Source organism: Podarcis vaucheri (assembly GCF_965113315.1).
Source record: "Podarcis vaucheri genome assembly, chromosome: 2".
NCBI lineage: Eukaryota > Metazoa > Chordata > Lepidosauria > Squamata > Lacertidae > Podarcis > Podarcis vaucheri.
Window position 1 is genome coordinate 114973324 of NC_138760.1, and position 26563 is coordinate 114999886.

Below are 26563 nucleotides of genomic sequence, written 5' to 3' on the forward strand. Positions count from 1 at the left end.
CAGACTCAGGAAGGTGCTTTTAGGACCTTTAAGCTTAGCTCAGGATCTGAATCAGAGGGTAGCTGAATGGGGTTGTGAAGAAAAGAGCATCAGAATTGTAAGAAGGTGCACCAAGGATTACCATCCTTTCATTAAGAGACAGGGAAAGAAAGGAAAGAAAGGAAAAAGAAAGAAAGAAAGAAAGAAAGAAAGAAAGAAAGAAAGAAAGAAAGGAAGGAAGGAAGGAAGGAAGGAGAGAGAGGGGGGGGCAGGCAGGCAGGCCCTTATTGTGGGCCTCTCTGCTTAAAAGATCCAACAGTCTGGGACCACTCCAATACACTCTGCTGGCGGTAAAGGTATCCCTGACCATTAGGTTTAGTCGTGGCCGCTCATCTCGCTTTATTGGCCAAGGGAGGATTGGACAGCCATTTCTGATAATTATTAAAGTAAAGGTAAAGGGACCCCTGACCATTAGGTCCAGTCGTGACCAACTCTGGGGTTGTGGCGCTCATCTCGCTTTATTGGCCGAGGGAGACGGCGTACAGCTTCCGGGTCATGTGACCAGCATGACTAAGCCACTTCTGGCGAATCAGAGCAGCGCATAGAAACGCCGTTTACCTTCCCACCAGAGCGGTACCTATTTATCTACTTGTACTTTGACGTGCTTTCGAACTGCTAGGTTGGCAGGAGGAAGGACCGAGCAACGGGAGCTCACCCCGTCGTGGGGATTCGAACCGCCGACCTACTGATCGGCAAATCCTAGGCTCTGTGGTTTAACCCACAGCGCCACCTGCGTCCCTGCTGCTGGCGGTAAGGTAAGCGCAATTCCTTGGGGAACAATCCCAGTGCTCCAAAATTGATTAGGTTCAAATTTATTGCTATTTTGTAGTAATGAGATAACTATCACAATCTTACAAGATATATCACATACGCCGCCCCTCCTCTTCAAGGGGTTATGTGTGGGACTCACCAAAATGAGGACATCTGGTTCCCTACAAGCAAGTTCGGCAAAGACCACGCGGGCTTTCTGTCCCCCTAGAAGGAAGTACAAAACAGAAGAGAGACAATGAATGTGAGATGCATAGGAACCCAAGAAGAGCCCATCTTGTCCAACACCCTGTTCTCACAGGAGCCAGGGAAGTGTGCAAGCAGGATCAGAGCACAGGAGCAATATCCCCGCTTGCGGCTGGTTTTCCGAGGCACACAATCAATCAATAAAATAATAATAATTATTATTATTATTATTATTATTATTATTATTATTATTATTATACCTCGGGTTACAAACTTAACTCGTTCCGGATTATTATTATTATTATACCTCGGGTTACAAACTTAACTCGTTCCGGAGGTCTGTTCTTAACCTGAAACTGTTCTTAACCTGAAGCACCACTTTAGCTAATGGGGCCTCCCGCCGCCACCGCGTGATTTTCATTCTCATCCTGAGGTAAAGTTCTCAAGCCAAGGTACTACTTCCGGGTTAGCAGAGTCTGTAACCCGAAGTGTTTGTCACCCGAGGTACCACTGCATTATTACTTTATATACCAGAGAGCTTGCAGATCTGGATGGTATGGGCGTGGCTCTCCAGGCCAAAGCGCCCCAGGCATTTGCGGGCATCCTGGTAGGGCAGGTTGAAGTTGCGCTGCAGGTACTCTGTCGCCGTTTCCTGCATATTCAGCTGGTCGGCATACTGCTGGTTGAAGAACCCGATTTTCTGCCAGGAGAGAAAAGGACAGGTCTTTCATCCTGCAAAGGGAAATGTCCCCCGCCCGGTTGTGGCGCATGCCCTGTGGAACACCCTCCCATCCAATGTCAAGGAAATAAACAACTATCTGACATTTAGAAGACACCTGAAGGCAGCCCAGTTTAGAGAAGTTTTTTTTTTAAAAAAAACAAATTATGTTTTTATGTGTTTTTTATATTCTGTTGCGAGCCACCCAGCCAGATGGGCAGGGTATAAATATTATTATTATTATTATTACTACTACTACTACTACTATTACCCCCCCACTCCCTTAACCAGTTTAAAAGGGTGCCACACTGAGGTGCTGTGTGAGCTCAGCTCAGTTCCTGGCACCTCAGGACAGAGAAGAGGGACTTGACATCTTTCCGTAGGGCCTGAAAGACGGAGCTGTTCCACCAGGCCTTTGGCCAAGGCATAGTCTGACCCCCCTCTCTCCTTCTGTAATCCTCATAGAGCTCTAGCCCAATGGTTGCCATTAATTTGATTCTGAATTGATTTTAGAATGTATTTTAATTAATTGACTGTGTGATTTTATGTACACTGTGCTATTTTTACTTGTTAGGCACTCTGAGCCCGGCTTTGGCCGGGATATAAATATAAATATTGTTATTGTTGTTATTATTATTATTATTATTATTATTATTATTATTATTAGAGATCCCATTGCTCTGCACTGATCTTTCAGCAGACCACTCTTATCGAGACATGCATCCATTATGTGTACATCCCTTGTATGCAGGAGAACTGTGACCCACATCATCCAGGGGACCTGTGGGACCCTATAGCAGAGTTTCAGCAAGAAGTGAGGCTGCGTAGGGTATGTGGCATCACGGAAGCTTCTTTATTTACAGCAAATCAAAACAACAAACACGGCTAGTGTGAACAGTGTCTCACATGTCTTCTCTGTCCGAGAGCAGAGAACAAAGAGCAGAAAACTAAAGCACAAAGAACAGATGTTCAGTGTGTGTTCCATACACTTCCAGCACTATGGAATGTAAATAAGGATCACATGATCCAGCAATGAGAGAATGAAATCCCAACATCCACAAGCTTCTTGGAGGAGAGGCGGGGAACTAATGTAATAGCCACCATAAAAGAAAGAAATCAATCCAGGGCCTCTCACATTCAACCCCAGGACCCTCTGCCTCCCAGCAGCTTCTTAAAAGCAAAGGTAGGAAGCCCCTCTGTCATATGTGTCTTGTTAGGTGAAGACATAAACTATTTGTTTTCATGGTTTCTTGGAACAAACCAGCTTCCAGCAGGACAAAGATCCTTCCATTTGGAGTCACAGGCTTGCTTTGCTATTCCAGATGTGAACCGCCCCCCACCCCGCTCAAAATGTCATTCCACATTCTCTGCTGTATTGTCATGGGTACTTACCAGCCTGTGGTTTTTCCTCATTTCCCCTCTTGTCTGGAAGGATGAAAACAGAAACAAAAACAAGTTAAGAGTGTAGTCCAAGGGTCTAATGACCTTCCCTGAGATACAACCAGATCAAAGAAGAAGTGCTTGAAAAGATCGGATTCAGCAGGGCCAAAATGCCAGATGCAAGGATGTTGCTTGCCCAGAGCTGGAAAGATGATAAGATACCTATGAGGGCGGACTGGCAGATGAAACTATTGGACTATTGCAATGATACACAGACTTTGGATATAATTGTGGACTGTAAACTGGATAGATTTATAATCTGCAGTTGGAAACGGTTTTTAATGAAACCACAGAGGGGAGGAGGGAAGTCCTAGGATTCGAAAGAATATTTGTGTTAAATTTTAATATTTAATATTTGCAAGAATATTTTTCTGTGAATGAACTTGTGAAACCAAAACACACACACACACACACACGCGCACACACACACACATATCCATCCATCAAAAGGCAGCCTATTTTGAGATCGTGCAAAATGGAAAGGAATGATTTTGTGCCTGGTTAAGGTGCAAGAGGGACATTTGAGCAGCAGTGATAAGTGTGATAAGAGTTTGCCTGGATTTGACCAACACCTACTGTTCTTTTGGTCCCTGTATGGGCCACCAAAACACACACACACACACACACACAAAAACACCCTACTGTTCTTTTGAATAAAATTTTGGGTTGGGCAGCTCTTGGGATAGGCATTTGCTCAGCAGTTAAACTCCTCAGGTCTAGGCCTACAAACCTGGGTAGGAGAGCGCTTGCTGGCTGCAAAGCAGAGCCTAAGGTTAAATGCTCTTGCAGAAAGCCCCAGATTCACAGGAGGTGAGCAGGCATAGACAACAGCTGGGCCTGCTCCAGCCAGACCGCCCTGTTCCCACCACAGGGCCAAGAAACACCACTTGCCCTGCAGGAAGGAACCCCTGATGCCAGCTCCTGTTTCAGCAGGGATGGTTGTTTTGTGAGCACATGGTCCTTGGTGTACCTGTAGCGCTTTTATAAATGTCGCTTAAAGGATTCTATAGTGAAAAAGTGGTATATGAGTCTACTAAATAAACACATGTGGCCATCCACAGATGGGTCCTGCAGCTCACCCCTTGCTCCCCAGCAATGGCGTGGCCCAATTCATGCACCACGGGGGCTGAATTTGAGGACACACTTAGAGCAGCTCTTCTCGCTGCCTGAGCAGAAATGGGAAACACATTCCTGTCGGGATCAGCAAAGGCATGTGGTGGAGGGAAGACAAGCAGAAAAGGGAGGCCATCTCAGGAACAAAGCGGGATGATTAAAAAAAACGAGGAAGACCAAAAAGGGGAAAGAGGGGCAGGGCTCACTTACCGGCGTCAATTTACCCGTTAACAGCAACAGCAGCGTACTTTTCCCGACGCCGTTGGGACCCACAATACAGACTGAGGGGAGAGAGAAAGGCACAGTCAACTTTGAGATTTCTGTGTGGCAGGAGATGCTTTCAGGAGATCCTCCCCGTGGCCTGCTCTCAAGAGCTGAGGCAGACAGACTTGAGAAGGGAACTCTCAGGCAAAAATAAAACACTGGAAGACGTTAAAACGGGGATAAGCAAGTGTGGCTCCAGATATTGCTAGACCTTTAGCTGTGACGGCCTGGGCTGATGGAGTCCAACAACATCTGGAAGGAGCTATGACGGTTTCAAAGGACATCATGTAGCCAGCATGCTGAGGTGGATTTCTCGTTCAGTAAACAAGAGGCATACAAGTTTCTTAGAAGGACTTATTCACCGCCCCCGACCCCAAAATCACTTACTTCGAGATTCCATGTCAATCCCAAAGTCCAAATTTTTGAAAAGAGGCTTCTGCCCCTCATAACAGAAGTCCACACCTACAGGAGGGAAAAAGGAGGAGAGTGGGCTACAGGGAAGGAAATATCTCTAACTGTAGTCACCCTGTTGTAGGAAACCATGGAAATAAATTTTGTGTGTACGTGCTATTCTCAATAAATATATTAATCTATTATTATTTCAAAGCTAGTTTTGAAGAAGCAATAGAACAAAATAGAATCTGGAGATCTCAACAACAGTGTTTCTTTCACAATTAAATGTGTGTTTTTGGTCTTAGTGGCTCAGTGGCCCGTTCTAGCTACGCAAGCCTGTTTTGCTTTCGTTATAGTACAAGTCTATTTCATATATGCTCTTATGTGCTATTGCTGTAATATACTGTTGTAGCTATCAGTTACAATGATTGCCTCTTAAAACTACAGTGGTACCTGGGTTCTCAAACGGCTTAGTTGTCGAACAAATCGGCTCCAGAACACACCAAAGCCAGAAGTGTTCCGGTTTGTGAATGGTTTTCAGAAGCTGAACGTCCAATGCAGCTTTCGATTGAGTGCAGAAAGCTCCTGCAGCCAATTGGAAGCCGCACCTTGGTTTTTGAATGGTGTCGGGAGTCGAACGGACACCTGGAACTGATTAAGTTCAAGAACCAAGGTACCACTGTATCTGGAAGCAAAACACTCTTGTTACAAGAACATAGCTGTTTTCATAATATGTTGAGACACATGTAAAAGGTTATTCTTAAATGTTGTAGTAGTAGTAGTAATAAATAATAATAATAATAATAATAATAATAATAATAATAATAATAATAGTATATTAATATCAATCTATCTATCTATCTATCTATCTATCTATCTATCTAATGGGGTGCGGGTGGCGCTGTGGTCTAAACCACTGAGCCTAGGGCTTGCCAATCAGAAGGTCGGCGGTTAGAATCCCCGCGATGGGGTGAGCTTGGTCCCAGTTCCTGCCAACCTAACAGTTCAAAAGTACGTCAAAGTGCAAGTACAGTAGATAAATAGGTACTGCTCTGGCGGGAAGGTAAACGGCGTTTCCGTGCGCTGCTCTGGTTCGCCAGAAGCAGCTTAGTCATGCTGGCCACATGACCCGGAAAAACTGTCTGTGGACAAACGCCGGCTCCCTTGGCCAGTAAAGCGAGATGAGCGCCGTAAGCCCAGAGTCGTTCGCGACTGGACTTAACTATCAGGGGTCCTTTACCTTTACAGTGGTACCTCAGGTTAAGTACTTAATTCATTCCGGAGGTCCGTACTTAACCTGAAACTGTTCTTAACCTGAAGCACCACTTTAGCTAATGGGGCCTCCTGCTGCCGCTGTGCCATCAGAGCACAATTTCTGTTCCCATCCTGAAGCAAAGTTCTTAACCCGAAGTATTATTTCTGGGTTAGCGGAGTCTGTAACCTGAAGCGTATGTAACGTGAACGTAACCTGAGGTACCACTGTATGTATGTATGTATGTATGTATCTATCTATCTATCTATCTATCTATCTATCTATCTATCTATCTATCTAATAGATGCCATTGATTTCTTTTATTTGTGATTTTCCAAAGTCACCCAGACAACTGCCTGCCCCTGCTCCCCAATGGACTCTCCTTTGCTAAGGCAGACTCGTACCGTGCAAGCCCAGAATGGGTGGGCTGAGGGGTGGCGGGTTTGGAAAGGTGAATTTAACAGTGTACTCCTTTGGCCGCTTCAGCAGCTCGGGCACCTCACTCGCCTCTTCATCCGGGTTCTTCTTACGGCACTTCTGCTGCTTTCGGGTCAGGGCCTCCTTGGTCTGCTTTTCCTGGGGACGGCCGGAGAGAGACAGGTTAACAGGGACACCGACCATTGGCAAGCATTCTTGACAGGCCCAATCTAGGCTGCTATGCTCTTTTAATCTCAGCAGACAGAAACCCTTAATTAAAAAGTGCAATACTGTGTACATTTTTTCCAGAAGGGCCACTGAGACTAGAACCAACCCCCCTCCTGTCAACTTCCACCACTGGAGTAAAAGTCCTGCAACAAAAAAGGCTTTTATGGGTATGTTCGTAGCAAAAGGAAGAACAAAGAAACTGTGGGGTCACTCAGAGGAGAAGATGGTGAAATGCAAACAGGGTACACAGAAAGGGCTGAACTACTCAATGCCTTCTTTGCCTCAGTCTTCTCCGATAAAGAAAACAATGCCCGACCTGAAGAATTTGGAGCAAATGATTCAGCAAAGGAAACACAGCCCAGAATAACTAAGGAGATAGTACAAGAATATTTGGCTAGTTTAGATGTATTCAAGTCTCCAGGGCCAGATGAACTGCATCCAAGAGTATTAAAAGAACTGGCAGATGTGATCTCAGAACCACTGGCAGTCATCTTTGAGAATTCCTGGAGAACAGGCGAAGTCCCGGCAGACTGGAGGAGGGCAAATGTTGTCCCTATTTTCAAAAAGGGGAAAAGAGAGGACCCAAATAATTACCGCCCAGTCAGTCTGACATCAATAGCAGGGAAGATTCTGGAGCAGATCATTAAGCAAACAGTCTGTGAGCACCTAGAAAGGAATGCTGTGATCACCAATAGTCAGCATGGATTTCTGAAAAATAAGTCATGTCAGACTAACCTGATCTCGTTTTTTGACAGAATTACAAGCCTGGTAGATGAAGGGAACGCAGTGGATGTAGCCTACCTTGATTTCAGCAAGGCATTTGACAAGGTGCCCCATGATATTCTTGTAAAGAAGCTGGTAAAATGCGGTCTTGACTATGCTACCACTCAGTGGATTTGTAACTGGCTGACTGACCGAACCCAAAGGGTGCTCATCAATGGTTCCTCTTCATCCTGGAGAAGAGTGACTAGTGGGGTGCCACAGGGTTCTGTCTTGGGCCCGGTCTTATTCAACATCTTTATCAACGACTTGGATGATGGACTCAAGGGCATCCTGATCAAATTTGCAGATGACACCAAACTGGGAGGGGTGGCTAACACCCCAGAGGACAGGATCACACTTCAAAACGACCTTGACAGATTAGAGAACTGGGCAAAAACAAACAAGATGAATTTTAACAGGGAGAAATGTAAAGTATTGCACTTGGGCAAAAAAAATGAGAGGCACAAATACAAGATGGGTGACACCTGGCTTGAGAGCAGTACATGTGAAAAGGATCTAGGAGTCTTGGTTGACCACAAACTTGACATGAGCCAACAGTGTGACGCGGCAGCTAAAAAAGCCAATGCAATTCTGGGCTGCATCAATAGGAGTATAGCATCTAGATCAAGGGAAGTAATAGTGCCACTGTATTCTGCTCTGGTCAGACCACACCTGGAGTACTGTGTCCAGTTCTGGGCACCACAATTCAAGAGGGACACTGACAAACTGGAACGTGTCCAGAGGAGGGCAACCAAAATGGTCAAAGGCCTGGAAACGATGCCTTATGAGGAACGGCTAAGGGAGCTGGGCATGTTTAGCCTGCAGAAGAGGAGGTTAAGGGGTGATATGATAGCCATGTTCAAATATATAAAAGGATGTCACATAGAGGAGGGAGAAAGGTTGTTTTCTGCTGCTCCAGAGAAGCGGACACGGAGCAATGGATCCAAACTACAAGAAAGAAGATTCCACCTAAACATTAGGAAGAACTTCCTGACAGTAAGAGCTGTTCGACAGTGGAATTTGCTGCCAAGGAGTGTGGTGGAGTCTCCTACTTTGGAGGTCTTTAAGCAGAGGCTTGACAACCATATGTCAGGAGTGCTCTGATGGTGTTTCCTGCTTGGCAGGGGGTTGGACTCGATGGCCCTTGTGGTCTCTTCCAACTCTATGATTCTATGATTCTATGAATATCTGAGGCCACGCAGAAGGCTACGGGTGCAATCTTATCCCAACGGTTGTGCTTATTTAATCCCTGTAAAGAACACTGCAGCGTGTAGTTCCACAGATTAACTCATGGGAAAGCTCTGCCGCCTTGGACCGCCCTGCTCCCAGGAAGCCCATAGAGAAGAACCTAACTGCGCAACTTTTTTTTTTTTTTGGGGGGGGGGTTCCCTCCCGGGTTTGTGGGTCCCATGACAGAATACAAAGTGGAAACCTACTGCCTGCTTTGTTGACTTCCCTCCGGCCTTGAGGTCTTTCAGTTTCTTCTCTTGCTTCTCATACTGTTTCAGAAGCTCCTTCTGTTTCTGCTGATACATCTTCTTGAAAGTCACTGGGGTGGGGTGGGGGGTTGAAGAGAGATGCAGAGGGGTGAAGAGAACTCTTAAGAACTGCGTTGGTTGGATCAATCAGCCTGGATCTGCCTTCTCCTGTTGTTGGACAACAACTCTCATCAGACCCGGTCAGCACCCAATAGCCAGGGATGATGGGAGTTGTAGTTCAACATCATCTTGGAGATCTGAACTATCTTTTTTTTTTAAAAAAAAAAATATTTATTAGAGTTTCAAAGAAGTTACAAAAAAAAGAGAAAAAGGAAAGGAGAGAAGAAAAAAGAAAAGAAAAGCAGAAAATACGAAATACAAGAAAATATAAACAATTAAAAACAATTCCATCTTTCCATGTCTTATCTCTCTTTTACTTGTTTCCCTGACCTCACACCTCCCTTTTTTGTATTCTAGTTCAATTAAATATTTCAGCAAATCCTTTCTGCTTGGTTTTTATCCTAATAATTTATCTTAGTGTACTATAATTTTACATTCTCATTTCACCACTTAAAAAATCAATTTTTACCTAATCTTTTATATCATTTCTGCTAAAACCACATTGCTTCATTCCAACATCCTTCTAGCATTCCTGGATCTTGCAATGTTTCTGTAAATAAATTTTAAATTTTTTCCCAATCTTCTTCCACCAACTCTTCACCTTGGTCTTGGGGAGATCTGAACTATCTTGGTCTTGAATTGGGAGTCTGGCTGTGGCCAGCAAAGACCTTGAGGTAAAGGCTCTCCACCCTGTTATGAAGCACTCCCCGGAGACCAGATTTTTGCTATCGCAGACAGCGCCTGAGCCTGGAAGTTCTATTTTGGCCCTGAAAAAGCCTCCATGGCAGGAACCCAGGCGTGCGTGTTTAAGCCACCTTAGTTGCAATATCTCCTGGGGGCGGGGAAAGGGTGTCAGGATTGCAAGTGAGAACTGCAGGCCGGCATACACACTTCATAACACCCAACACTTGCAGGCACCGGTATTTGCTAATCAGAAGTATATTGCTACCAGATGAGGAAGTTGCCTTTTTAGCTGTTATGGGTGATAAGGACGCATGGACTAAATTTTCCAAGAAGAGGTTTGTGAATGACAGCTGTTGTTTAGTTGTGTCCGACTCTTCATGACCCCATGGACCAGAGCACACCAGGCACTCCTGTCTTCTGAATGACAGGCGACAGAGATTCAAATCTCCATGGAAATGCACCCTGGGAAAGTCAGGCATGGGGAAATCTAGTTTTGCAGATACCCCTAGACTATGGGAAGTGGATTTCAATGCGATCCAAGTCACTGCTTGTCGCTGAGCAGGGACTTGTTTTGCTCCAGGGCTCAAAACCAGCAGCAACCTGGTTTCAGTTGCTCAATCCTATAAAATACATTTGCACATTTGATAAAGCTGTCTTGCTATCTCAGCACTTGCATATTGGCAAAAAAAAAAAAAGGCCGGAGACACGTTAGGCTGGAACACCCCGGAGTTTTAAGATTCCACCGAATCTACTGAATCCCTAATCCTGAGCCCTCATGTTTCCAGAGGGGTGCCCCCCATTTCTCCTCCCATATTTAAGGGGGGGGGAGAGAATGGAGCCACCTCTGCTTAGAGTTGGGCAGGGAGTTCAAATTCTGACACCTCATTACCGGACAAGCATTGCATAGATTTATTTAGTTATTCTGGTGGCAAAACTGAACTTTTCTGTCCCGCTATTCCCCATTCTCCCCCTTCCTTGAATTTAAATTGATTTGATCAGAAGCCAGAGCAAAGGGAGGAAGAGAAAAGGGAAAGAAATTGCCAAGGAGTCAGTTCTGAACTTTGCAGCAAATGGCCGTATGTTGGCTGAGTTAAGTCGTGAGGTAAAATATATTGAACAGAGAGAGGGAGAATGAGTTTTGCCAAACATCAGCATTCCACGTTCTGTGTGAAAACGTCCATTTCCCTTGCCGTGGTGGAAGGCGTGGGAACTGAGAGGCAGCCCTGAAATATTTTGCTACAGTCATGCAACTCCACTCCCAAGTCACAAGATCTGTGTCCTTGCTCTGGTTTGAACAAAGGAAGGAGCTTATGTTGTATCTGCAACAAATGGAGGCCGCTGGAGACATGGCTCTGGGGCAAGGAGATTTCACAGTCTAACAACATTCCACCCAGAAGGGGTGTTTCGGGCCTCTAAGTTTCTGAAGTACCGCACGCTGAACTGGAAGTAGACCTCAATCCCAGAGACTCAGACAGGGCGTAAATGTACAAAGGTAACAGCAGCCTGGGCACTTGGTGAAAATCAGGCCCTCTCCACTGAGAGCACCCCTTCAGCTCAGTTCAATTCACGCAACTTCTAGATTCAACCCTCTGATTCTAACTGTATTTGAAAGCTGGCCTTTAAGAGAATTCGATACTTTACGCTCTTTAAAACAACAACAACCCACACAACACAAAAACACACAGTCAAAAGACTGCCCCGACAAGTCTAAAACCCTTCAAGTTCCGAGGAATTTTGAAGTTGAAACGTCCGAAGTCAAAATCCAATTTCTCTAACTTGACGGATTTCTAGATATATATTTTTTAGGGGGGGGGGGCTTCAGTTCTACAAAGTTACCTTATGACCGATATTGAATGAGTTTTCCTTGATGTTTCACTTCCTTAACTCCCCCCGCAAAGAAACACAACAGCACCCTAGAAACGGCATTGCCCCCCCCAACAAAAAAACCTGCCTAGTCCTTAAATGTGGAGGATTCTGTGGGCACTTACTGTAGTTTCCCCGGTAGTAGAAAAGCTTCTGCATGTCCAGATGGATGATATCCGTACACACGTCGTCCAGGAACCCCTGGTCGTGAGAGACAATAAGGAGGGTCTTCTTCCATGTTTGGAGGTAGCTGTAAGAGGGTGTGGAGTAACCGTTAGACAATGAAAGAGAGAGGACTGGTTTTCAGTTTTAACCCATCACCAGATACTTTTAAAAAAGATTATAGGGAGTACATTTTCCTTGTAATGGAACCACCCTGCTTTGGAAGCAGCGGCCCAGAGCGCCTTCCATCAGCTGGTGGCCCAGCTACGCCCCTACCTGGACAGGGATAGCCTAACTACTGTTGTCTATGCTCTGCTAACCTCAAGGTTAGACTACTGCAATGCGTTATATGTAGGGCTGCCTCTGAAGACGGTTTGAGGATATTACACCGATCCTGGTCCAACTGCACTGGCTACCAATTAGTTTCCAGGCCCAATTAAAAGTGCTGGTTTTGACCTATAAAGCCTTAAGCAGCTCAGGACCGCAATACCTCAAAGAGCGCCTCTTTCCATATGAACCTACCCAGACCCTGAGATCATCTTCTGAGCCCCTCCTTTCTGTGCCTCCTCCTCGAGAGGTCTGGAGGGTGGCAGCACGAGAACAGGGCCTTCTCTGCAGTGGCTCCCCGTCGGTGGAATTCTCTCCCCAGGGAGGTTCGCCTGGTGCCTTCATTATACACCTTTAGGCGCCAGGCAAAAACGTTCCTTTTTAACTAGGCCTTTGGTTGATCTGATTGGCATCCTATACTCTTTTAAAATGTAGCTCTTTTTTTAGGGGGGGGTGTTGTTTTTATTTTGATTATCTATATTGTAGTTTTTATGTCAATCTTTTCTGTGAACCGCCCTGAGACTTCTGGGTGTAGGGCGGTATATAAATTCAAACAACAACAGTTACTACGTACAGATGTTCAGGGTTAGGCCGTCTTTTGAAATCAGAAACAGAGGCAAAAGGAGAAGGATGTAGGTAAGGTGGCAATTAGGAGGGGCTGAGAAATTAACAGAGAGGGAAGAGTTCTGCCCCAAGGAAAGCCTTTGACCTGTGTAAAATAAAATAGGGCCTTTTCAGTGGTGGCTCCCTGGTTGTTGAATGCCCTCGTAAGCACAGCCTGCTGGATCAGGCCAATGGCCCATCTAGTCAAGCATCTCCCAGTGGATACCCAGGTGCCTCTGGGAAACCAGCGAGTCTAACAGGAGCATCAGGACTCTCTCCCCTCCTGTCGTTTCCAGCAACAGGTATTCAAAAGCAATGATGCTTTCTCTAGTCAGGTGTGCCCATCTCCATCCCTAACTTTGAGGGATTTGAAAATATTCCGGTTGGCCCAGGCATTTGGTGGTTGAAGAATACTGTTCCTGGCTGCCCCGAGATCAACGCATAGACACATATTTTAATCTCAAGTGCTTTTAGATGTTTTTCATTGCAATTGTGTTTTAGAACATTTTAACCCGTTTTAAAATGTTTTTTACAAACACAGCAAACTGTGCATCTGTTCTCAGCCCTGGGCTCTATGGGGAAGAAGGGTGAGATGTAAATCAGCGGCGTAGCGTGGGTTGTCAGCACCCGGAGCAAGGCAAGTAATTTGCGCCCCCTAACCCCTAACCTGCCGCCGCTGCCAGCTTCTTCTTGCTGCTGCCTGGTCTGGTCTGGTGTGGTTCTCTCCCGCGCTCAGCGCTGCGCTGGGCGGCTGCTGCACTGTCCCTCCCCCAGATAGTCCCTCGCTCGCTCGCTCTCCGCATCGCACCCCTGGCACCCACCCCCTCCACAGTGGGCGGCGACCCAGCGGCTTGGATTCGCACAGCCAGCACTGCAGTGAGAGAGAGTGAGTGAGCCAGGTAGGGGCAGAGAGCTGCGAGTGCGAGCGCACCCCCCCAGATGTTGCGGCCGGCCCCCCTGCACCCCCCACGCTACGCCACTGATGTAAATTCAATAAATCAGTAACTAAAGCTCGCGTGCATCTTATTATTTCCCACTAGGGCCTGTGTCTGCGTGTCATAAACAATGCACAGCGTGGTTGGTTTTCCTTGGTTGACGCTGGTGGTTTTTAAACTTTTATTGCAAATCGTCCAGAGGGTGGTGTCCATCGGGGAAGTAGGAGGGTGGAAATGAATGATATTAAGGTAAAGAAAAAAGGCTAGCACCAAAACTGCTTTGCCCACCCTTCACTGGAAAGCAGGCATGTTCACCCACGCAGGTGTCCCCCCCCAGCTGCCGAGCTGTTATGCCCCCAAACGCACGGAGGCAGCAACTTACTTGTTAAGCCAGATGACGGCGTTGAGATCCAAGTGGTTGGTGGGCTCATCGAGCATCAGCAGTGTGGGCTCCATAAACAGCGCTCTGAAAGGAGAGAACGGCTAGCAATGACAAAGGGTCAAAGCTTGGTGGCAGAGCATCTACTTTGAAGGTCAAAGATCCTGGGTTCGACCCCCAGCATCTCCAAATGGGGCAGGGAGAAAACTGTGCCTGGAACTCTGGAGAGCTGATGCTGTCAGAGTAGACAATACTGAGCGAGACGGTTTGACTGTTCCTGCACAGGCAACAGACAGCATCTTAAAAGGCAGAGATATCACTTTGCCAACAAAGGTCCGTATAGTTAAAGCTATGGTTTTCCCAGTAGTGATGTATGGAAGTGAGAGCTGGACCATAAAGGCGGCTGATCGCCGAAGAATGGATGCTTTTGAATTATGGCGCTGGAGGAGACTCTTGAGAGTCCCATGGACTGCAAGGAGATCAAACGTATCCATTCTTAAGGAAATCAGCCCTGAGTGCTCACTGGAAGGACAGATCCTGAAGCTGAGGCTCCAATACTTTGGCCACCTCATGAGAATAGAAGACTCCCTGGAAAAGACCCTGATGTTAGGAAAGATGGAGGGCACAAGGAGAAGGGGACGACAGAGGACAGGATGGTTGGATAGTGTTCTCGAAGCTACCAGCATGAGTTTGACCAAACTGTGGGAGGCAGTGGAAGACAGGAGTGCCTGGCGTGCTCTGGTCCATGGGGTCTCGAAGAGTCAGACATGACTAAACAACAACAACACACAAGCAACAGAGGCCATTTGCTCTTCGTGCTCAGTTCCTGTTTGCATAAACTGGCTTGGCCTCTCCTTAAACAGGCCCACATTTCATTGGCGACTAGGAGTGGACACTGGCCGCCTGATCAGTTCTGAACAGAGGAGAGGTGCAAATAAAACATCTCTTTGTGGGTGAGAGTGGCGGTGGCTTATGATATAGGTGTCTATCCTCCTAGTGACAGGAAGGGGGGGCACGCCTTGCGCTCCTGTCTCATTTTCAGCTCTTTTAAAAGTGGCAGCCATTTTGTGTTACATCACACCTCCAAGGCAGCCATTTTGTGTCTGGTGCCCACGGCACTTTCTCAAAATTCCAAAATGTGCTTTGTTGGCTCCCATGACAATCCCTGATCTACCTTGTGTGGTGCAAGACAGAGTGCTTTTGAGGCAGAATGTGGCTGCAGTGGACTTCCTTATCCTAAAGCCACTTGTGACAAGAGAAAATGAGTGGTATACCACCGAGGTGTACATTCATAGGAGACACAGTGCAATTAGCAGACACGACTGGGTTAGGTCCATTAACGTCTACTTTGAGGAAAACTTAGTTGACAACCACTCATCACAAGCTAGCACCTGTGACCTTTCACCCCTTGCTTTATTTGACTTCCGTGCCACAATTTGAATGATGTTGTATTGGATTTCCAATTAAAACTGTTCTGTTACCCAGAGAATATTGGCTACGGGGCAACAAACGAAAAGGAATTAACTTCAAGGATACGTCATGCTGATGCTCCCATTTCTCCACCTCTCCCCACCTGACAATTACCTGGCCAGGGACACCCTCATCCGCCAGCCTCCAGAGAACTTCTTGGTCTGCCGGTTCTGCATCTCAGGGTTGAAGCCCAAACCTGCCAGGATTCTCCGGGCTTTTGCCTCAGCTGCTGCGGCTCCTGTGGCCCGCAATTCCTCATAGACCTGGGGAAAGGGGAGGAAATAGATGGTGTGAGCAGGGATCAACAAAAGGGAACAGGCTAACAACCAGAAATTGAGTGTGAACATGTCCCTTCCTTTTTTTCTCACCCCACAGGAGAAATATTTAATTTGCTTTGCTGGCTTTTGTAAGATGATGATGATGATGATAATAATAATTTATACCCCGCCCTCCCCAGCCAAGACCGGGCTCAGGGTGGCTAGCACCAAATATTTGATTGAAACAATTGATTGAAATACAGCTTAAAAAACATTTTTACAGTTCTGCGAATGTATCTAAGGACACATTTTGAGTGATGCCAGCCATTCCAGATCAGAGAAATCCTGTCACAGGACAGGGAACGCTTCACAAGTACCTTCTCCAGCCGTTCTGCAGCCCCGTCGTCCCCTTTCTCCAGCAGCGCCTGCAGGCGCTTCTCCTCCTCCAGCAACTTCAGCCGCTTGGTGTCGGCCTTGAGCACAGCCTGCACTGCGGGGGTCTCATCCGCAACCACCTCTGTTAAGATAAAGGAGGACACCACCGTGAAGACTCTGCTGCTTAAGCCCCACGGCCAAGGATTGATCAAAGCTAGCACCAAATTATTATTTTTTTAAAAAAAGAAAATCTCTGCAGCCAAAACACTCATATTGTGCTACTGAATGGAGAGGGGGCAGGGCTCTAAGATCAGTGGCTGAGCATCTGGTTTGCATGCAGATGTTATGGACTGGGGAACCCACAAAGGAACCCACAGGGGAAGAAGGCTCAGAGCTCAGGGACTGGCGGTGGAACAAAGCTAAGCGACCAGAGGGAGAAGGAGGAGCAGACTTGGAGATGATGTCGGAAGCTGAAGAGGCAACAAGGTTTAGTGAGCAGGAAGAGGCTGTGGCAGAGAGCAGTCTAGAATCAGAGCAGGGGTGAAGAGGCAGAGATCTGGCTGCTGAAGAAGCAGAGAGTCTCCCCCTCCTGCTGTAACCAGCTCCACTCCCCTCTGGTTTCCCAGAACATGCAGAGAAATGAAGAGGGTGCAGCAGAGACAGACAAAACAAAGGAGCCTTTGGCTGCTGCGGAAGGAACTACGGAAGTAGGGCCCATCTTAGAGAGCGGTGGGAAGGCAGAGACCTTCAGTCTTTGCAACTACCTCATTGGGGCAAGACCCTGCTGGGATCACTAAGGCTGAACTGATTTGGTTTCTTCACTGACACTGGGTGTTTTATGGCTGACCTATTCCTGACTCTGGCTCAGAAGTCCCCAGTAATATCTAGCTGGGGCTAAGAGAGACACTCTGCTGAACCCCTGGAGAGCTTCTCCCCATCGGCACAGGCAGTACTGAAATGAGCTGGTGGTTTGAGTCAGTTCCGTGAACCGTCCTGAGACCTGCGGGTACAGGCGGTATATAAATCCAATCAATTTATCTATCAATAAAATAATAATAATAATAGACGGCAGTTTTCTCTGTTCTTAATAAGAGGGACCCCCTGCCTAGGCGGGACAATGAATGGACTGCAGAGGGAAGGAACGCTTCTTCCTTTACCTTGTTCACAGAGCAGGACATCAATATTGGGAGGAATGCTCAAGGCCCGGTTGGCAATATGTTTCAGCAAGGTAGTTTTGCCTTTCCTGGAGAGAGAGGGGGAGAGGATTGGAATATTGGTGCTCTCCTTAAGCAAAAGCAACCATAGACAAAACAAGAGCTTACAGATAAAGTGCTCAAAAAGAAAGCTGCAAACATACCAACAGATATTTAACATTCCATAAAACGCTACAAGGACATTTTTTTAAAAAAGCACTCCTATACAGTGGTACCTCTGGTTACAAACTTAATTCGTTCCGGAGGTCCGTTCTTAACCTGAAACCATTCTTAACCTGAGGTACCACTTTAGCTAATGGGGCCTCCCGCTGCGGCTGTGTGATTTCTGTTCTCATCCTGAGGTAAAGTTCTTAACCCAAGGTACTATTTCTGGGTTAACGGAGTCTGTAACCTGAAGCGTTTGTAACCCGAGGTACCACTGTAATAAATTTATAAAGGAACATGTCAATTAAAAATGGGAGCAGCCATTTTTTAATTGGCATGTGCCCGAGGGATTGAGGACAGGAGTACTTCCTTAATATGTTTTTACACGTGTAAATGGGACCAAGACCACTGAAATAATTCCACCTGTGTGGTCCAGAGAGGAGGGAAGGCCAATAAGGACGCTGCTGGGCTGGGAAAGGAACTTTAGACAAAGTTTTGTTACATTCCCGCCTCAGGCCTTCCCCCCCCCCCCCGCAAATTACTCTCTGCAGCATCATGCCTGTGGTCACTGGAGATTTAGTTCAAATATTTGCGGACCACACTTCCATGTAAAATATCACAAGGCGACACACAACCTAAACAAACGCAAGGCAAAACAATTTTTAAACATCATTTAGGTTCAACAGGCCTGTCTAACTAATACGGTTTTTGAAAGGCCTCTTAAAACGAGCAGGGGTGACTCCTGGGAAACCTCTACTGGCAAGGAGTTCCATAGGGCAGGACCTGCCACAGTAAAGGCCTGACGAACCTTAGGGGGAACTAAAGACCGCACAGCAACCGAGGTGGAGCATATAAATTATTATTATTATTATTATTATTATTAGGAATCAGGCAGTGAGCTCATAAGGTACTTTGGGGCCCAAGTTGCTTATAGCTTTGTGAATTAAAGAGATAGTGTGTTTCATCATCCACTGGGGTAAGCAAAGAAAACAGTGGAGATTCACCTCTTAACAGACACCTACCCATTAGGCCCCACCAGGCCGTATCGGCGCCCGGCCACAATATATAGATCTGCGTTGACAAACAACTCTTTGCCGTGAGCCGAGATGCTAAATTTCTCCAGCTGAAATAGAAGGTAAAGGAAATCCTTTTTATTATAATTTATTTAGGAGACCACTGTAAGCAGATAAAAAACATTAGCAGGATTTTAATAACACTTGTAACGTAGGAAATAACATGGATAATAGGGACAGATACAAATTATGGATTATGAAATAATATGCAGTTGAAAAGGTTGATAGTAGAACCCAGGGAGGGGGTGGTGGGAAGTCTTGCGATTCAGAGAAATCTCCTAAATATGGATATGCATTCTGCACTGTTATAACTTTGCACTTGTAAAATTAAATAATAATAATAATTTCAGGGGAGGGGCGGGGAGAGGTCCTTCTTAATGTCTTTTAACCTCTTGTTTCCATCTGCTGGCTCTGAACGTTTAGACAAGCCTACCCAGGATGCAGGTTTTAATCTACTTTTACTCTACTCTTGTTCTAACTTTTTGAAAGTCTTGAATTATTGCCAAAAAATTTTTATTCGTGGTAATTTTGTTGCTTTAGCTTTTTTGTAAACTGCTTTGAGGCTACCTCCCTTCATTCTCCTAAAACACCTTTCCTGGACCTTCCACCCAAGATGTTTTAACTGGAGGTGCTGCAAATTTGGCCTGAGGCCTTCACGCCTTGGCCCAACCTGTTTCCCTCCATACAGATGTTTCTGGTGGAAGATGAAGTGCAAAACATCTGGGCCAAGGCTGCCCCTCCTTGCTCTGCCAAAGGTGACTAAGCTTCCTCTTAAGCTTACATATCCGTCGAGAAAATATAATTAGGCGTCCACTCTTGAGACGCAATGGAAGAAGAGACTGGAGGAATGATCCAGACTGGAGAAGAAGAAGAGGAGTTTGGATTTGATATCCCGCTTTATCACCACCCTAAGGAGTCTCAAAGCGGCTAACGTTCTCCTTTTCCTTCCTCCCCCACAACAAACACTCTGTGAGGTGAGTGGGGCTGAGAGACTTCAGAGTAGTGTGACTGGCCCAAGGTCACCCAGCAGCTGCATGTGGAGGAGCGGAGACGCGAACCCGGTTCACCAGATTATGAGTCCACCGCTCTTAACCACTACACCACACTGGATCTGGTGGACAAGGGGCAAGGTGGAGCCAGTGGAACGAGACAGCCATACCTTGATGTCAGAGGCGTTTTCCAGCATGGCTTGCCGTGAGGACATCTCCGCTTGGGACACCGAAAAGTCGTTCTCTGCCGCGCTGGCTGCTTTTAAGGTTGCCACCTGCCGCTCGAACTCCAGCTGTTCGGAGGAGGAAACAAAGTCTGGCCATGAAACAGCAACAAAAAAAGAGACTCTTCCTCATCTACCATTTGCCAGGTGCCAGTCTGCCCACCAACTCACTCTCCAGAGACTTATTTCTATCCAGGATTTGACCTTACAACTGGCAGGCAGAGAAAGCCACAAGTCCTTTTTTTGCCCCCTGGCCAGCCACAAACAGGAATAACCTTTTGGGCCTTTTCCTTCGGTCCCTGGCAGAGATCTAACCTGCTTCTTGAGCTTCTTCTTCTCCTTTTTGCTGAGATGGGCGTAGGGATCGTCTTCCTTCTTCTCCCCTTCCTCTCCCTCCTCTTCCGACTGCTACAGAAATCACAAGGTGGTGCGGTTTGTGTTAGCAAACGGGGCCAGGAAAGGAAACCAAGAAGGCCCTAATACGAAACCTTTGGAGAGACCCCTCAAGGTCAGTTCAGAGTTAAGACTCCTCTCCTGCCCTCTCTCGCTTCTGGTACAGCTCTGCAGGGCTCAAGAGTCCTTTCTGCAGGGAATGAACCCCAGGAAATAGAAGAGGTGCTTCCATAGACCTCTTCAGTCTCTCCAGAAAACTTGCCGGAGTTCCGGGTCAGTCATAGGGTTGAGAAGTGGCTTGCTCATATAGCTCTCCCTTTCATTCCTTGCCCACGTGAAGTAGAAAGGAAGGAGGTGGGGGTTTTTTGGGGGGTGGGGTAAGCTGCAGTGGCACCTAGGTCTTATTGTCCCAGGCACTAGGAACAGCCTTGCCTAACCTGGGGTCCTTCACATCTTTTGGACTACAACTCCCATCAGCCCCATGCTGGCTGGGGCTGATGGGAATTGTAGTCCAAGCCATCTCCAGGTTGGAGAAGGATGTTAGAAGGAGTATGGTTTGCACTCCACCCAATGGGTGACTTGCGGAAGTCAGTTGGTAGTTCACCGCACCTCAACCAGTGTGACGTATCAGCAGAGATTCCCTGCTCCCAGCAGAACAGCTTCTTCCACAATCCCCTATTAAGGGGGGAAAACTCCTCACCCACACAGTTCAAAGTAACGAAGTGAACGTCCTAGAGACTATTATACTTTCTCTAGGCACATTTCCTGAACCAATGGGAGGGTGAATGGCTCAGCAAGGCATACACTCAACCTCCCTGGTGTTGCTACGGTAACCTGGTGCGCCTGGCACCCTTATCTCAGAACATCCAGACGTGGGAAATATACTCCAAGCACTGTGCCATTTCACCCATTGTTAACATGCCACCAACACACACACCCCATAGCTTTTTGCCAGAACCCTCACCAATAGGTGAGTTTGCCTTGCCCAGTGTTTTTTGTTCCTAGTAGACAGGAGGAGCGGAGATCTAAGCTATGCACACAGGCACCGGTAAATACAAGAGACAGCCAGCATGGCGTAGTGGTTAGAGTGTTTGACTGGGTCCTGGGCGACGTGGGTTCTAGTCCTCACTCAGCCATGAAGCTCACCTTCGGCCCACTACCCGATCTCAGCCTAAACCATCTTGCAGGAATTTTGTGAAGATAAAATGAGGGAGAGCCATGCTTGAGAACCCTGGATGAACGAATGTGGGAGGCAAGCGCAATTAATAGAATACTAATAAATAACAAACAGCCTTTTCGCATGAAAGGAGAGAGCAGGAGCCTTAAAGCTCTCTCCTCTGCCTTCCTGCATAAGGTGGAATGCAGTGTGGACAAAGCTCAACTAATGCAGCGAAGTCACAAGCTCCCTTACCGGCTGGCTGCCTTGTTTGGGCTTCTCTTTGCCCTTTCTGGCCTCTTCCTCTTGGTCATCCTCATCCCCCTCTTCCTCGTCGTCTATCTCCTCAGCCTCCAGAGCGGCAAACATGTTCTGTGAAACCAAAGAAACAAAAACTCGTATAAGAACGTGACTTAAGAAGAGGCCCGCTGGGTCAGGCCAATGGGTCTTCTAGTAAAAAAAGAAAAGGTATAGGACCGCTGGATTGTTAAGTCCAGTCAAAGGTGACTATGGGGAGTGGCGCTCATCTCACTTTCAGGCCGAGGGAACCAGCGTTTGTCCACAGACAGCTTTCTGGGTCATGTGGCCAGCATTACTAAACTGTTTCTGGTGCAACGGGACACCACGACGAAAACCAGAGCGCATGAAAACGCCATTTACCTTCCCGCCGCAGCGGTACCTATTTATCTACTTGCACTGGCATGCTTTCAAACTGCTAGGTTGGCAGGAGCTGGGACAGAGCAACGGGAGCTCACCCTGTCGCACGGATTCAAACTGACGACCTTATGGCCTGCAATCCCAAGAGGCTCAGTGGTTTAGACCACAGCGCCACCCGCAGTCCCTGGGTCTTCTAGTACAGCATCTTGACCAATCAGATGCCTGCAGGGAATCTCATAAGCAGGACCTGAGCACAGGAACACTCTCCCCTCCTGTGGTTTCCAGCAAGTGCTGTTCATCATTCCTGCCTCTGACTGTGGAGACAGAGTATAGCTTTCCTCAGGAAAAGGTTACAGTGACTGCGCTCACGAATCATGGCAAACCAAGGGTGGAACCTGAGCCAAGCCCCCTGTGTTGATGGACTACAAGTCCCATCATACCTGACCCCAATGGCCATGCAGGAGAGCCAGTACGGTGCAGCTGCTTATGAGCACTGGCTCAGGACATGGGAGCAGGCTTCAGCTGCGAAGACCACTGGGCGAACTTTGGCCAGGCATTGCCTCCTAGCCTAATCTACCTCACAGGGCTGTACGAGAATAAAACGGGGAGCAGGAGAACACCATGTACACCACCTCAAGCTTCTCAAGAGGCATTGTAATGTCACCACAAATAAAATAAATAAGCACCATCTGCAGGGCCACAGATACCGCACTCCTGCAGTAAGCTATGGTTGTGAATGCACAGATGGCTCTTGCTTCAATTTCCTCCCCACTAGCAAGTGGAAGCAACAAACCATGATGCTCAAAGCTAGGGTTCCATCCATTTCTCTCGAAGAAACCGTGGATTGGTAAAACCAAGGTTTGCTCTTGGCTGACAAACACTGGTTTGTTGGGATGCCGGTGGCACAGCACTACTAAGTCTTGGGGGTTGGGATTTTGGCCACCAGGAATCGCCTTGAGGTGTCCCTTACCTTGGTCGGTTGATTCTTCTTCCCTGCAGCCTGTTTGGTCGCAGTCTAAAAGAAGTATGGAAAGAGATGAGAGAGGCAGAAGGGAGCATGAAAGGCAGCTGTTGCAGCAAACCCTTTCTCCTCCACATGCCCAAATCTTTCCCCTCTGCTTTAAGGTGAGTTAAGCAACTTGAGTATCAGCTATTTTAACTGTCAGGCACATAACCCAGAAGCCTGGGATTCTCCTGTTTGTCTAACTACCCAACTCTGTTTCACATGACTCTCCCATTCCTCTCCTGCTGTACCTTAGCTTTCTCCTTGGGTTTCTTTAACTCTTCGTTGTCTTCCTCCTCATCGCTCTGAGCCAGGATAGCAATGGCTGGACCCCCTCTCTAGGAGTGCAGGTGAAAAACAGACAAAATGTACAGGTAATGCATACCAAGTCAAAAGGGGGTTCAGTACCCAGGGTAAATGAGTAGTATTATCACTATTATTATGGTCATCATCACAACCAATTTACAGTGGTACCTCGGTTTTCGAATGTCTCGGAAGCCAAATGTTTCGGTTTTCAAACACCGAAAACCCAGAAGTAAATGCTTTGGTTTTCGAACGCACCTCAGAAGTTGAACAACTTCCGCTGAGGTTTTTTTCAATTTTCTCCACTGAATTTGCAGACCGCCCTTTGTGCCTCGCATTTCGAATGTTTCGGAAGTCAAATGGTCTTCCGGAACGGATTATGTTCGAAAACTGAGGCACCACTGTGTTGTTATTATTTTCATCATAATCATCAATTAGTCATCATCACTACCATAAAATTTATTTTATCAGCCAGCTTCTACACAGTCCTCTCAAGGCAACGTTCAATAAGAAACAGCTAAAAATTCAAAACAAAAAACCCAGCCAATACATTTCAGACAAAACTAAAACAAAACAAATAGATGCTTGTAGGAAAGACTCATTTATCCAGCTGGAAAAGCCTAAATTTGCTGCTTTCTGACTTCCTTCACTCTGACCAAAGCAGAAATGAAATCTCACACAAATTTAAACTTCAGCTGAGTTTCAAGACCTGAAGCTGAAATTCTGACATCCTGGAATTTTCAAGCTCCATGGGTTTCTGTTCCTCTAAGGCACTGGATTGTTTCCAGTCTCTCCCAGGTGACAACTGGGAAATTATGTTTTGTCTCCAGGGCATCTACTGACTGCCCACTATCCCTGATCAACTATCTACAATTTGCCATGCTGTATGCAAATGCTTTTTACTCTGCAAGCCCAAATCCTTCAGAAATGCTCCAATTCATTTTCCTTTTTAACTCATGCCCTGCAATTAAAATAAAATTATTGAAATTATATATTTTAGCGTGATCTGCACAATTAATAAAAGCAAAAAAAAAAAAAAAAAACAACTGGGAGAGCATATGGGTTTTCAAAATGGTCCACGTAGTCCCAATGGCATATTTTGGCATCAAATATACAGTTTCAAAGATAGAGCCTCTCCCAAGCCCCAGCCTCAATTGCCTATCTGTAAAATGGGAATAATATCAAGCTGCTTTATAGCGCAAGGGTGGTGGAAGACAGAAATAAAAAGGTTCATAAGGCAATTTGAACAGCTTGGACTGCTCAGGCCATTCCAGGAACGTTTTATGCTCAAAAGTAGGATACAAATTTACAAATAAATAATTTAAGAAGAATACTAGCAACTAAAACATTAATTTAATGTTTCGATTTAAAGGTTAAAAAACGCTGTCTTCATTATCAACGATGAAACACCAAACCTCCTGTTTTCCTTTGTTCTTCTCATTTTTCCTACTCTTCCTCTTTGTGTCTTCCTCCTCTTCCTGGGAAATAAAAGACAAGAAATTCTGATTATTATTTCCTACCACGACCAATGCAAATTAGCACAGGGAAGCCCACCTATCTAGAGTGGTCCAGCCATTGAGGATTTGCATTATTATTTTAAAAATTAAATTACGTGTGTTACAGCATAATAGTTACAATCATAAAGAATTAGCAAAGCCCGTGAACACAATTAATTCCAGCCTATGATACATCCTGGAGAGCAATACTGCATTGTTCTTATCCCAACTATTATATTTGTTGCATTTTCTAACTCCCAGTGGAGGAATATAAGAAATATAAGGAGGGCTCTGAGGAATCTCCTTCCTGTTGAAGTTTCCAGGAAAAGCTGGAAGCAAATATTGGTGCGGTACCAAAGGCATCCCTAACTGCCCGGTTTGGTTTTTGAAGACATGAATCCTGGGCATCTGGTTCCAATGCCAGTATTCCATCCCTAGAACATATGTATTAAGAACAGAAGTGCCCCTGAGCCAGTGCAGAGTGCATTTTCTTCACCCTTGTGTAACAACAGAGAACTCCAATGGTGAGGCTTTTAAGGGGAAGAGCTGTCGGAATCTCTGTGCAACCGAGCTGATAAAGCTCATCTTCCGGAATTGCCCTCCGACGTGATTAACGACCTGAGCCTTTGATGAGGCTTAGGCACATTCCCATTCAGCAAAGAATCAAAACAGCACGCGGAAGTGATGAGATTTATGGCTACATCGCTATGCTTTATTTTCTAAGCTACGCAGACAGAAAAGAACTCATCCTCTCTCTGTGAGAGCAGAGAGCAACTAGAAAACAAAGGAACAGGAAACCAGTAACATAACACCTGTCTCCTGCCTTCCGTGAGACTTCCAACAGCCTGGAATGTCTCTGGAATGTAAACAGAGTCTTGTGACTCCAAAGCACTGCACAGTGCCAAACAGAAACTAACAAGAGCTTCCAGGTAAGAAAGGTGGGTTTTTTTTGGTTTTTTTAACCAATCAGATGTGAACCCAAACTCTTTCCCACAACAGCGCCACCCAGAAGCATGCACTGCCCAAACAATTTGGTCCCAACATTTTTAAGGGACCACTTCCTCCTACATATCCTGTTTGCAACCCCTCACAGGACAAGATCAAGAGGGTGATCCCAGGAGGAATGGAAGCACTGGTTTAAATCTGAAAAGAGAGGCACCCTCCGTGGTTATCGAGGGTTCCCTTGACTCTGTCATCTTTTTAAAACATAGGAGACGTTAATGATATAGGCAGGAGTTTGACAGCTGCTGCTAAAATATGATTTACTGACCCACTTCTACACAGAGCCAGACCAATGGCCTATGTGGTACAGTCCAGTCCACCCCGATACTCACCTGCCCACACCTGGTTTGATATGATGTCAGGGGTGCAGCAGGTAAAGCCATGTCAGGAAAGCAACAACTGGGGACTTTAAAGTGTGCTCCCCCAAGTAGCTTTTCTCTGCAAGAGGGGCTTGCATTCAGTGCTTTTCAAATTTGGCACCTCACTTCGTTTTATTGTATTTTTAATATTTGTTGGAAGCCAGAAACCCAGCCAGATGGGTGGGGTATAAATAATAATAGTAGTAGCAGTTATTAAAAAGGTAAAGGACCCCTGACTGTTAGGTCCAGTCGCGGATGACTCTGGGGTTGTGGCGCTCATCTCGCTTTACTGACCGAGGGAGCCGGCGTTTGTCTGC

General features: G+C 46.3%; 2 protein-coding genes across 3 annotated transcripts in view; one reads left to right on the top strand and one right to left on the bottom strand.

The window, feature by feature from the left end:
* Positions 1-3346, top strand: part of DHX16 (DEAH-box helicase 16) — a 111946-nt gene extending 108600 nt beyond the window's left edge. Inside the window, exon 18 of the mRNA XM_082209321.1 lies at positions 3334-3346. The gene's annotated coding sequence lies outside the window, so the exon portion shown is untranslated. The remainder of the gene's footprint in view (positions 1-3333) is intronic.
* ABCF1 (ATP binding cassette subfamily F member 1) overlaps positions 1-26563 on the bottom strand; it is a 38694-nt gene that overhangs the window by 2874 nt on the left and 9257 nt on the right. For both annotated transcript variants that reach the window (XM_082209420.1, XM_082209419.1), the window contains exons 8-26: positions 24805-24867; positions 23338-23424; positions 23054-23098; positions 21682-21798; positions 20193-20285; positions 19824-19946; positions 18614-18714; positions 17391-17476; positions 16236-16375; positions 15716-15864; positions 14135-14218; positions 11851-11975; positions 9017-9129; positions 6578-6749; positions 4916-4990; positions 4475-4545; positions 3104-3136; positions 1525-1693; positions 950-1014 (exon numbers count right to left, since the gene is read on the bottom strand). In XM_082209420.1, the coding sequence (XP_082065546.1) occupies positions 950-1014; positions 1525-1693; positions 3104-3136; positions 4475-4545; positions 4916-4990; positions 6578-6749; positions 9017-9129; positions 11851-11975; positions 14135-14218; positions 15716-15864; positions 16236-16375; positions 17391-17476; positions 18614-18714; positions 19824-19946; positions 20193-20285; positions 21682-21798; positions 23054-23098; positions 23338-23424; positions 24805-24867 (1911 nt within the window). The remainder of the gene's footprint in view (positions 1-949; positions 1015-1524; positions 1694-3103; positions 3137-4474; positions 4546-4915; positions 4991-6577; positions 6750-9016; positions 9130-11850; positions 11976-14134; positions 14219-15715; positions 15865-16235; positions 16376-17390; positions 17477-18613; positions 18715-19823; positions 19947-20192; positions 20286-21681; positions 21799-23053; positions 23099-23337; positions 23425-24804; positions 24868-26563) is intronic.